General features: G+C 38.7%; 1 protein-coding gene across 1 annotated transcript in view; it reads left to right on the top strand.

The window, feature by feature from the left end:
* Positions 1 to 13,142, top strand: part of LOC137185622 (alpha-2-macroglobulin-like) — a 51,819-nt gene that overhangs the window by 2,084 nt on the left and 36,593 nt on the right. Inside the window, exons 5-15 of the mRNA XM_067593870.1 lie at positions 25 to 45; positions 1,566 to 1,731; positions 1,806 to 1,890; positions 2,023 to 2,140; positions 3,912 to 4,029; positions 4,132 to 4,241; positions 4,347 to 4,523; positions 10,085 to 10,309; positions 11,095 to 11,136; positions 11,737 to 11,758; positions 12,159 to 12,304. Coding sequence (XP_067449971.1) covers positions 25 to 45; positions 1,566 to 1,731; positions 1,806 to 1,890; positions 2,023 to 2,140; positions 3,912 to 4,029; positions 4,132 to 4,241; positions 4,347 to 4,523; positions 10,085 to 10,309; positions 11,095 to 11,136; positions 11,737 to 11,758; positions 12,159 to 12,304 — 1,230 coding nt within the window. The remainder of the gene's footprint in view (positions 1 to 24; positions 46 to 1,565; positions 1,732 to 1,805; positions 1,891 to 2,022; positions 2,141 to 3,911; positions 4,030 to 4,131; positions 4,242 to 4,346; positions 4,524 to 10,084; positions 10,310 to 11,094; positions 11,137 to 11,736; positions 11,759 to 12,158; positions 12,305 to 13,142) is intronic.

Below are 13,142 nucleotides of genomic sequence, written 5' to 3' on the forward strand. Positions count from 1 at the left end.
TCTCTTTGTGCTCTCTTTTTACAGTACAATGTTATTGAAATTGAGGTAAGACTGCGGTTAACATGAAAATATCCACAATCCAATGCAAACTGGGACCATTTTAGGCTGTTTTTTTGTTGTGAAATCTTTGTACAATGTAAAGGATCATTTGAGGGTAGTTCAAATGCTGTCATGAATTGAATAATTTGACAGATAAAAGTGTTAAAAGTATATATTGTTTTCACATTCAGGGTTTATAAGTAGATTCTGAAAGTATGGAGCACTTTGAGCCAAGTTAATATTTAGATAACAATAAATATTTCAGAATAGTTTCTGTTTTTTTCAAGGCTGTGTTAATATAATACTGACCATTATGTATGCAGAAATACGTCTTCGCTGCAACAATTACTACTCTCCATACTGACCTGAAGCTAATCTCTCTGAACGCAACTACACCGTAAGAAATGAGGGTCAAAATCCACAGCCTTCGTTCTGTGTAAATATATGCATTACAAAGTTCAGCTGACGGTAATATAATGCTTCTGCAACCTCAGTTAGCTGAATCGAGTCAATATATTCCAAAGTTACAGACTGTTAAGAATGAAATTCCCTCTTTTTGTTTCTCCAGAACGTTCCTTGCTGAGCTGTGGTGGACGGATACATTCTAGTAGTTGCTTGTAGATTTGTTGCCAGAACCAGCTTTTTACTCACATGTAAGAGAGTGAAGCACTAGGGGTGTGCCCAAATACAAATACATTATTCGGCAAAGCACAAATATTTTTTTTTTCCTAAGACTATTTGTTTCACACAAATATTTAAAAAATTTTTTTTTGGGGGGAAGAAAAAAAAACATGTCAAATACCAATATCAATAGGTTGGTTACATGGCTATCTCAGTCTCTGTCCTCTGCTTCACTGTTACGTCAATCAGCAGGTCTCAATGAGAGGAGTCACATCCACCTGCTGCACGACACACATTTCCTAATTTTGACATCACTCCCAGAGTTGAGTTTGAGACCCAGTGTGGGGACCTCCTTCATAAGGTAGTTTATTCATGAACATTTATTGTAACACTTTGTACAACAGATTGCAAAAATACTCCAGTTTCCAGCTTCCAGCTACCACAGTTCAGCAAGGAACTTCAGTCAACGGAAGCAAAAAAAGGGAATATCGTTAAACAGATTAACTTTGGAATATCCACTCGACTTACCTAACTGATGCTGCTGAAGCATCATATTAGTGTCATCTGAACTTTGGAATGTATATTTGCACAGAATGAGGACTCTGGATTTTGACCCTCATTTCTTACAGTTTAGTCACGTTCCAAAAGAATAACTTTTTAGCTATTAGCTAGATTAGCTTCAGTATAGAGAGTAGGAATGGTTAAACCAACTAAGACCCATCTCCACGTATATAATGGCACATCAGTATTGTATTCAGATTTGAAAAAAAAACTGAAACTATCCTTTAACAGTGATGTTGGGGGATGTTTGAGTCAATGAGACACTTAACATTAGCAAAGTCACCACTGTTGCCCAGCCCCAACCTTCAGTAAATACATGTTCTTCCTATTGATTTATTTAACAGGATGCTAGAAGCAACCGGATTGGACAATGGCTTAACACCACTTCCAATGGTAAAATATTGCAGCTGTCTTACTCCTTGAACTCAGAGGCACGTGAGGGAATTTACAATGTCATTGTGTGGATTGATGGACAAAAAATAAATCACCAATTCAAGGTGGAGAAATATGGTGAGTTACATTCCTTTTTTCATTCTACAGTTTGTAATGAATTAAGAATAATAACAACCATATTTTGTCCCCAGTTTTGCCAAAATTTGATGTAACAGTTCATGCATCAGATGAAATAAGCATTGGAGAGGGGGAAATCAAAGCTGAAGTCTGTGCAATGTAAGTGGTGGGACTTTCTCACAGATACACTTGCCTCATGACATATTATGATATAAAACTAAATCTGTATTGGTGAGTTGGTGAGCCCTTTGTAACAATGCAGTGATTTTATTAAACTTCCCATCTAATCAGATATACTTATGGACAGCCTGTGCCAGGCAGTGTTAAATTTGAGCTGTGCCGACCTCTGGTGCTTCATCGATGGATCACCATTATTGAACAGCCCCCGTGCTATAGGGAGACAAAGCAGGTACAGTTGCTTTAGCTTAAGACACAAAATATAAGAAAATACACGTAACACAAGATATAAATATACAACACATATTTAACATGAACTACAACCTGGTACAAAAGTAGGGTTGGGAGGAAAAAATGGTTCACATAAGAGCTGCAATGATTGATGGATTCACAGATTTACAAAAGTATTTTATTCTTAATGATGTAAATAGTGCCCCTTTTTCTATTAATTGAATCGAGAATCAATTGATTGTTTCTGAACAGAATTGTGAAACCTGAAATGGGTACATAACAGTGACACAATACCATAAATATAACTGAATTACTGGTAAGGCTGTACTAGCTACTAACAGACAACAGGACAAACTGAATGCCTGTGGTTGCCAACAAGAAGAAAAGATGCAGGCCTTACCGCTGCTCCACTCGATCCTGAGTAATTGGACCAACCTGCTAAACCCCATCTTGGATCACCAACTGTAGGCATTTAGTGTATATTGTGGCCTGTTACCTGCTGGTACAGCTGTAGGTGTGCAGCTGTGGGAGGAATAGCGGAGGTTATGAAAATGCACCATCGCACAAGGGTTGTTCCAGATGAGTCAGAGCAGAGGCAAGTGCTTTTAAAAAAAAGTAATACATTACTTTACTTAATTACTCCCTGTGAAAGGTAATTAATTACACCACTCGTTACATTACTTTTGCATTACTCCACAACAACGCCTGAGATGCATTGTCAAAGTAATGTGCATACCTCCACCTCTCAAAAGTTCAGACAGCTCTGCCATTTTTGTCTTTTCTCCCGTACGTGTGTGTGTGTGTGTGTGTGTGTGTGTGTGTGTGTGTGTCGGAACTCTAGCCACAGTCACGTCATGAGAGGACAGGCGATTGTTGCGCAAGTGTGCATGTATACCTTTGATTATTTTTTTATGTTACTTTGTAACGCGTTACGCCCAACACCGCCTTTGAGCCAGGTGTGCTTCCTAATTGTTACTACCAAGAGGTATTATGTCTGGTTCATGAGTCCCTACTAAGTGGTTAAATGGGTGTGAGGTAAACCTGCATTCTGTGTTGTTGGCAACCGGGGCATTCAGTTTATGTTGTGGCTTGTTAATAACTGGTACAGCTGGAAGTCTTCATGGTAATTAAATCCCCTAGTCCAAACAAATCCTTTTACCAGTACCAGACATTCATAGATCCCAGAGGATGAATCCTAAAACTTTGTTGATCCCCTGACTGGTTATCCCCATGATGTTGATATTTTAAATTCTGTTAAATACCAAACGAAGTAATGATAATTGCCTCTTTCATGGAACTGTAGAACAAGGACATTCACTTTTCACAAACCCTAAACTGGTTAACCTTGTGGTTGTCACTGCTCCCTTTTGCAGATTGTCATATTACCACTACATTTCAACTGATCTATATAGTACCCAAATATTTGGAGCACTGAACCTCTTCAATGACCTGTTCCTCGATTACAATCTGAATTGGAGTTTTGGGCTTCATTTTGAAATCAACACATGTATCGTATATATAGTTTGGGTTGCATTATTTAATAGTAATAGGTTCACATTAACTGTCTCCAGTTGCACAGACACATTCTGAAGTTTACAGATGCTTCAGTGGTTTGGCGAAATGATTTTGCTCAGAGCATTGCTGTGCTTAAGAGCAGCCTCACACAGTGGCTAGCATATTATATAGACTCTTAGTCTCGTTCGATGTGGAACAATGACAGCTACAATTCTGCTCGTGTTGTAATATTATATATTTATTTTTGTTCTATCTAGACAGGAAAGAATGGCTGTGCCACCTTTATGATTGAGATGTCCACTTTTACTAAACTTGGCAAACAGCGACTGCTGGATAAACTGTATCTCAAAGCCTTGGTGGAAGAGCAGGGGACAGGCAAGTTTTAATTATTTTCCAAAATAACTAAACTATTGTTTTTATAAAATGTTTTAACAATATGACATACACATGGTTTTAACATGGAGGCTTTTCTTACAGGTACTTCACACTCACAAGGGAAAACAATGGAGATTTCTTACGTTGTTGGAAAGCTGTCCTTTATTGACACACCCAAGATTTATGAGAAAGGATCAAATGTGGAGGGAAAAGTAAGTGAGAGATGTTACTTATGATGTTAGAGATGTTATGATTTTATACACAGTGTAACTGAAGCCATGTGCATTCTCGGTGCCAAATCTTTTTGTTTTCATCAGGTTAAAGCAGTTTACTTCAATAACACACCTATTCCTGACACACTGGTCTTCTTGTTCGAGAGTGAAAGATGGTCAGGACGCACAGGACCTCTACTACAGAACCTCACTACTGACAGCAATGGTATCGCCACTTTCTCATTAAGTACAACTAACTACAACAAAGACATCGAGCTAACAGTAAGTCAACGATTCTGGTATTTTAATAGCATAGCCAGACATGATAACGGTAAAATATAGTGGTGCAAAAGCTAGAGTAACAAGCTGTCAGTCACAACATGCCCCTTAATTTGGAGTGCTTTTAATCTCCAGAGTGGAAGCAACACCACCAGTGAATCAACACCTTCCTTATGGGCAAAGTTGAGACATTTGGTAACATCAATGTTTCAAAAGCTGTCAATTCTTTCGAAGTTGTGTAATCTATTTTAATACAATACTCATATGCCCATATGTACCTTGGCAGAATTACTGGTCGCTGTAATCATTTGTCTTGTTAATACCAGCCGGGAAGTGATCTCTTACTGATGTGGTTCCAATATAAGAGAAGGGGGACACAATAAAACAGCCCTGGTCCTGTGTAAAAATGCATTCTCAAGTTCAGCTAAAGCTAATATGAAGCTTCAGTAGTTGAGTTAGTTGACCAACAACTTTTTCCACATAATATGGCAATGTGAGTATTGTCTTTATACAGCTGACTCAACAAGACAATAACAATGGTGTAACGCAACAGCTTAAACCCGATTTTATTCATACAGAATAGGCCAAAATCAAATTTATCCCAGATGGCTTCACAATCTATACAACAAATGACACCCTTAAGGAAAATCAAAAAAAAAAGCAGTTAATTGCTGATGACACATGATGCATGAACAGAACAACAGAAGCTTGATGCCAAGGGTTTCACAGAGTCTGAAATGTACTTTAAATTACACTTGTAGAAAAGAAGTCAGCATTTACATTATGACTACGCATCGAATTTGTATACAAAATCAAGAATAAAATTGGTCACCTCCTCTGCAGACTTAATCTTCAGAGGGTAGGTCTCTGCCTACTTTGCATATAATCAACCATTACACAAATGTATCGATTACCACACTCAGTTATAATGAGTTTGAGTAAGTTGATCCCAACCAATTCAAATGGTTAAGTTACCTGAAAAGGTTGGATGTTAATCAAGTATCTGCATAGGAAGCAGGTGGTATGTAGGCATATTTAGCTGCAGGAACATTCAGTTGCATAAATAACCTTACCGCTGTTGGGCTGTATTGTCTTTTCCTTTAGACTGGCTCGCTTTGCTTGGCAATCTGGACACTGAGCAACCTGAAGCCAAAAAAAAAAGAAAAAAAAAATCAAATTTATGTATGTCATAGGCCTTTGGTCAAACAATAAGTGTAGGAAATGGGATATCCCACATATGATGTACTTGTGTTTTAAAAAAAGAAGAATCAATTTAATTCTTGCTTTGATTTGACAGATTGCTTGTTTTGGTAAGTAGGCCTTCATGTAAAAAACTGAGGTAAATTAGGGTGACCCTTCTAACTTACCCATTTGTGGATGTCAGTTTCCATTCTAGTCCAGTAATAGGGGCTGATCACCGCAAGTTTTTTCCACACCACAGTATGATCCATACCTACTGCAGCTCAGTTCTTCAAATAGCTGCTGATAGCACTACCTTGCCTAAATGTTCTTGCTTGTTTCTTCTTCTCCAGCAAATGTAATGAAGAAGTCCATCTGGTCAAAGAGAAGCTCAATGTAATCTTAATACAAAAGAACAAATGTGATTATTGTGATTGATGGTATACAACATCAATACTAACCAACATCAATACTAACCCTTGAGCACAAAATGTGAAGCTCTTCTTTTTATGATATACCTCTCATGTTTACTGAGGCCTTCTGGAAAGTGATTATGGAGTTTGAGACCTATAATTTCTTTTACAAGTTTTGCTGCTATTTTTCCTTCTTTCTTTCTATCTGTCTTTCTTTCTATCTTTCTTTCTTTCTTTTTTTCTTTTCTTTTTATTACTGACTGTCCCTCAAGCCCTATAAACCCGAGGTGACCGTGCTTTTCAAGCTGTTGCACCCAAATTATGGAATACTCTTCCCTTATCACTGTGATTCCTAGAGTCCTGTGAAATCTTTATGAAGCAGCCGAAAATGTTCCTATTCAGTTAGGCTCTTGGTTAGCCTGTCTGAATAGTGGCTTATTTCCTTGTCTGTGTTTTGGAACTTTTGTACTTGTTTGTGTGTCTCTGTCCTCATTTGTTTGTTGTTGCTGTGATTTTAACTTGTCAGCCCTGCACTGTCTGTTATCGTAGATATTTTTCATTAATGTGAAGCATTTTGTGATTTTATATCTGTGAAAGGTGCTATACAAATAAACTTTACTTTACTTACTTACTGCCAGTGATGCAAGCACTCTGGCTAAACAACAGAAATTGGATTTCAGAGCAGGACGTGTTGGTGGAGAGAAATTAAGTGGACAAGATCTGAAGAGGCTCGTCACTGGGTATATCATAGTGGAAATGTTACATATTTCCACAGTTGACTCACCCTCATTTAGACGGATTAGAGAAAATACCAACAAAGAGCGATTTCAAGCTGCCACACAGAAAGACATTTGCTGGCTACCTCAAGAGAAAATGCGGTGATGGCATCTAATTTGAAGGCCACATGTGGAGAGGTAGACTATGTTTCCACTACAGCTGACATCTGGACAGCTAACAACAAAAGCTTTCTGGGTGTAACAGTTCACTGGATCAACAGTTTAACTTTGGACCATAGCATGTTAAGGAATCAGAGGCAGGCACACATTTGATGTTATTGGCACAGAGATAGAATTCATTCATTCATCATATGGACTGCTTGGCAAAATTGTAGCCACTGAGACAGACTATGCATCAAATTTTGCCAAGGCATTTAAAGCCTGTCACATTCTGAACTGGAAGAAAAAAGTGACGAGGATGTCACTCCTGTTCACAGAAGCTCCCTCCACTGAGACTGATCAGTTTACTCTTCCCCCTCATTACTGGTGTGTATCACATACAATTTACCTAATTTCCACCGGTGAAATACTTAACTGCCAGTGCAGACACCAAGGCTGTGTATAGGAGTAGTACTGTGAAAATGCACAGCTCTTTGGACCAAGGCAAGTCAATCTACATTTGCATCAGAACATATGGAGGAAGTCAGCTGCAGAAAGCTACTGGTGCTGTCATCCACAAGGTGGAATTCCTTTTATGAGGCCATTTCCAGAATCACCGAAATTCTCATGAACGAGCTGAATAGCCTGTATGTCAGACTGGGAAATAAGTGCCTCAATGACAAGGATTACCAATACCTGCAGGAGTACTGCACCATCATGAAGTCGCTTACAGCAGCATCTTACAAGGGGAAACTGTTGTTATGGGACTTTATGACCAACCCTTGGAGTCCTGATGTCGAGGACACTTGCCTTGAAAGACACCCTATCAAGGATGACAGCTGGCCTTCCAGATGTCATCGTGAGGGTGTGCCTATATTTCTCAACCTCTTATTTTTTTGTGAATTTATTTGGGCAGATTTGTTGCATTGCACCATTCATGATAAGAGGGAAGAGATCTTACTGCAATATTTGTTTTTAAAGCAGTCAGTACAATTATCCAAACATCAGTAGTCAAAACACATAAGATCACTTATAGTGATCACAGTTACAATGCCCAACCGCTTATATGGATGAAAAAGCTTGGGACAGAGTCATTCCTATACAAATGCTGTTTAAATAATTCACTTATACTAATGAGGTAGTCCAATTGCAAAGTGCAGTCCAGTTCGAGACCCACTGTGGGGGCCTCCTTCCTTAGGTAGATGAATACTTATTTTAACACTTTAATTTTCTGAAATTAAAAGCATAATTAAAACAAAAGCGGGATTTTGAAACCTCTTTTATTTGAATAGAAATACAAATGATTTTGCTGCCTCAACAAATACAGGTACAAATACAAATACTGGTTTCTCTGTACATCCCTAGTCTTTTCACATATGAAAACATTGAAAAAAAAATTTAAACTATGGTAATTTTATTTTCTATTTTCTTTTTACCTTACTTCCATAGTACACGTATGATGTGTATTTAGCGGCTGTGGCACCATTATCAGGCGTTGCGGCGCACCTCTGCAGGGTTGTTTGGAGATGTGGGGTGGGCCTGTTTATATGTAACCACAGTGAAACAATCAGAAAATAATGTTTTATTCCTCTCATTGGATCTCACCGGCTTCCTCCTTGCCACTGTGTGCTCTCCTCATCCACTCTCTAGCTCGCTCGTTCGTAATGAAAGTAATATAACGAGTAATGTAACTAATTACTTTTGATACCAAGTAATAAGTAAAGTAACTTATTACTTAGTAATAAGTAAAAAGTAACTTATTACACTTCCTGAGTAACTTGTCCAACACTGATCTCTAGGATGTAGACAGAATTGTTTCCTTGTCAACAATCAAGAGAAGACTTCATGACCACAAACTCAGAGGATTCACCACAAGATGCAAACCCCCTGGTAATTCTCAAAAACAGAGAGGCCAGGTTGCAGTTCACAAAAACATACAAAACAAAAGCATTAGAGTTCTGGAACAAAGCACTATGGACTGATGAAACAAAAATCAACCTCTATCTAAATGATGGAAAGGAGAAAGTGTGGCGAGGAAAAGGAACAGCTTATGACCAAAGGCATAGCACCTCACCTGTAAAACATGGTGCTTCTGTTATGGCTTGGGCATGTATGGCTGCCAATGGAACTGGTACACTGGCATTTATTGATGATTTTACTGCAGACAGAGGCAACAGGATGAATGCAGAGGTGTACAGGACACTTCTGTGCGCTCACATTCGGACAAATGCATCAAAACTCATTGGACGACAATCCTAAACATACAGCCAAAGCAACCAGGGTCAAGAGGTAGAATTTCCTCAACTGGCTGAGTCATTGCCCTGATCTCAATCCAACTGAACTGCATTTCACTTGCTGAAGACCAGACTAAAGGCAGAGACCCCACAACAAGGAAGAGCTGAAGGTGGCTGCAGTGAAGTCCTGGGAGAGCATCACCAGGGAAGATACAAAGTGTCTGCTGATGTCTATGGCTCCAAGACTTCAGCCAGTCATTGACTGCAAAGTATTTTCTGCAAAATATAAGATATCAAGTCACAATTGACTGAGCATGATCACGGCTCATTTCCAAGTCAGCACATGAAATTTAGTGTGATTAATCAGTGGGTGGAGTTTATAATAAAAAAGCAAAAATTTGAGCAATACTGAACTAAAAACTTTGAAAAAATCATTAACCATCATCTTTTTGCAACACACATTGCAAATTGTGAGGAAACTTTGCTTCACTGTAAACTATACTCAATTATGAAGCCCATTAGTCAATGGGTAGAATCAAGATAATGTGGGCGCTTATCAATAAATTAAGAGTTCTTGTAAGAGTTGTTACCACTGTCTTATGCACACTGTTTCAACATGTTGAAGAGACTTTGTTTGACAGACCTGCCTGTTGCTAAGCTATAATTGGACAGTGTTCAGAGGAGGGAGTTAGCAAAGGATCATTAACTTAGGCATCACTACAGGATAGCCAATGTTAAAAGACTCTTTGTGAGCTTGCTGCTTCTGACAATAATCTTTTAAGAATGATAATAAGTAATAAATGGAATATATTTTATCATTTGTGTTGTTAGCTGGTTAATAGCACTTCTTCTCTACAATCCAGGCTAGCCTGACACAACGCCTGGAGCAAACATATCAAAGTCCACACTATGAGAGAGCAGAACACACTCTGTCCTTGGTCCGGCCGTTTTCTCCTCATTCTAAAACGGTCAGCTTTCTAGAGGTGAAGAAGAAGGAGAAACCACTTCCCTGTGAAAGAGAAGAGCCCATCTCCATCCAATACACTATAGTAGGAGAGACCCAGGGCTCTGTGGATGTGATGTGTTTGGTGAGTGCTGGGTGTAAAGTGTGTGTACACTTGGTGATAAATCACAACAACTGAGACTACAAACTACCCTTGAAAAAAGCAATGGAAAAAAATTCTTTGCATTTTTTATTTCCTTGAGACAATAATAGCAACAATCAATGTTTTTTTTTTTTCCTGGAGCGACTTATTTGTTGCTAACTTCTTGTAAGGAAGCAAACTGAAAAGTCACACTATTTAAAGGCATCTAGTGAATTTTTTTTTAGCATAGCATACCTAAACCAAGTGGTAGAGATGGCTCAATCAAGTGAAGTTCAACACATTTTTCAAAAAGATATAGTGACTCAAAATGTGTTCTGCCAAACAGTTGAGCAGAACCTTAAATTAAAGGGGCAGACACACATCATGATTGTAGTTAAGATTTGGGAATCGACTGATGAGACCAAGTCAAGCTGAGTTCCTTGTGCTGTAGTCTGGGTCAGTTGTTGTTGATGTTCAAAAGAATTCTATGGCACGTGGTGTTTAAGAATCATATATACAGTTTACATCATACATGTTCGTAGATTGATTTTTTATTTTTACCTTCAACATCACAGGTTTGGGTGGAAGCAATTATAAAAATGCACTGAAAAGGGTGTGCAAACAAAATCATAGAGATTAGAGAGAGAATGGCGAGAGTATTATTTTGTTATCCAAGTTTCAGTACAGAAGTACAGCTAGGATTAAGTTCACCTTGCTCTTACAAAGTTCCCTCACATCCAGCTCTCTCTGGAAAGTTTACAGTTCATGTTTCTCTTAATTTCCACCAGATCTTATCCAGAGGAACCATCATCAAGCAAGAACTTCAGAAGGTCTGTTGTGGAAATTTTCCTGAGAAAGAGGCACATGGAGACATAAAGAAAGCATTAAACATTGTTACTTGTTGAAGCAGTTGTAGACACTGTACAATCCCTCACATCATCAGTAACAATTATACAAATGTCCAAACACAAACAAAAATACAACCTTCTTGTATTTTAGGAGAGAAAGCATGTTGTTCAGCTGGCCCTTTCCCTGAAGCCAGCCCTTTGTCTAAAGATTGTGAACCCAAACTAGACAGCTTTATACCTCTCCAGAAGCAAAGCTAAAAACAGTCTGGTACCTAAATGGACACTTCCACAAACCGTTACACCTTCTTACAAACAAGTATGGTCTCTAAAACAGTAGGCTTAAGACAAAGATATCTCTAGCTAACCCCAGAGGTCAGCAAGCAATCCTCAGATAGAAACAAGTTCAAGAGTTCAACTAGCCTAGGAGTAGAATTTCTTCACCAACATGTATCCCCAAAATGACAATGACATTACATCACATTCAGTTGATAACAAACATTGACCCCTTAGTTTGAAAACATTTGTAACATATAAACAAAAGATTTATAAAATGATAACCTACTATTCAATTTATTTTCACAGGTCACAGTGCAAAAGGAACCTGGTAGGTAAAGATGGCTTTGAAAATGACTTAAGTGAGAATCATCTACCCATAAAGTCAGATTTGCAGAAACACTCTCAAGCCAGTTTTATGTTTTACTAATAAAATATTATCCAGTAGAATTTTGCTTCATTTCATACACCAGGTGGAGAAAGACAGAGGAGACAAGGGGAGAGAGAGAGAGAGAGAAGGAAATGAACTTTAATTAAATCTATAGCACTTCAACTAGCCGATACATGGATGATCCACACATTTCCTACTTATACATAATCAAAACACATGTTTTTTGGTCCAGGGAATGAAAGTTTCCAAGACCTAAAATTGTAAATGTACTTTGAATTTGTGAAGGATTTGTGTTGTGTTGGTTTATATGGCTGACCATGATATTTTGTTTGCTTTTCAGTGACTGAGGGGGAAGTGTCCTTTCAGTTGAAAGTGTCTCCAGAGATGGCACCAGAGGTCCAGGTTGTTGCTTATGCTGTCCTCCCCAGTGAAACTATAATAGCCCACAGTGCAGACTTCTCCACAGAGAAATGCTTAAGTCACAAGGTCAGTGCAAAAAGAAGAAGATGATGATGTAGATTTAGATGTAAAATGATATATCAGTGTAGTCTCATGTTTAGGCTTCTACTTTCACAGTGGTTTCATTCAGCTGTGAAAAGCAACAGTATGTGCAAACCCAGTGGTTAAGGTGCAGTCACACAAGCACCAACCTGCAGATGTCCGATCTCCATTTCATTTAAAGCCTGTGCAACTGACGAACAGGGCACATTTCCTGTTGTGCTGACTCAACATTCACCTTTTTCAACTATCACCTGCCGATTTGCATGGTCGATCAGTGTATCATTGCAGTGTTCTAGCAGAGTGACATCACCCCATTTAGGGCATTATTACATGGACAGGCTGCAAACCACAGTATCACTCTCAAATGTGATCCCACAGCTCAATATTTAGTTACTACCCCCATTAGAACCAAAACATCAGTCAAGTCAACCAACTCACGTGGAATTATTATTTGAATATAGAATAACTACAGCGCTGATGTATGGTGTCCAGGCTATGACCTCATCACTCCCCAGAGGGAAGCACCAAGCGAACCAGTGATAATAACTGAAGCAAAGTCTTTCAGCTAGTTCGGGCAGCCAACTTAATTAATCACAGTGGTTTACTTAAATTGTCACTGCTCTGCTCACTCTTTTACTGCATGCCTGTTTCCACATGGCTCACCTGAAAGATATGGTGTCAGATACTGCAACTGTTGTTCATGTAGAATTTCAAAAGCTCCACCTCCACCCTCCTTTGCTCGGTTGGCGCATACAGCAAAAAAAGTTCCTAGCTTCTGAGTTTGCTTCTGTGCTGTGTAGCTTATTGAATATGAACAGCAGTG

This window comes from Thunnus thynnus, chromosome 7 (assembly GCF_963924715.1).
Source record: "Thunnus thynnus chromosome 7, fThuThy2.1, whole genome shotgun sequence".
In the NCBI taxonomy this organism is placed as follows: Eukaryota; Metazoa; Chordata; class Actinopteri; order Scombriformes; family Scombridae; genus Thunnus; species Thunnus thynnus.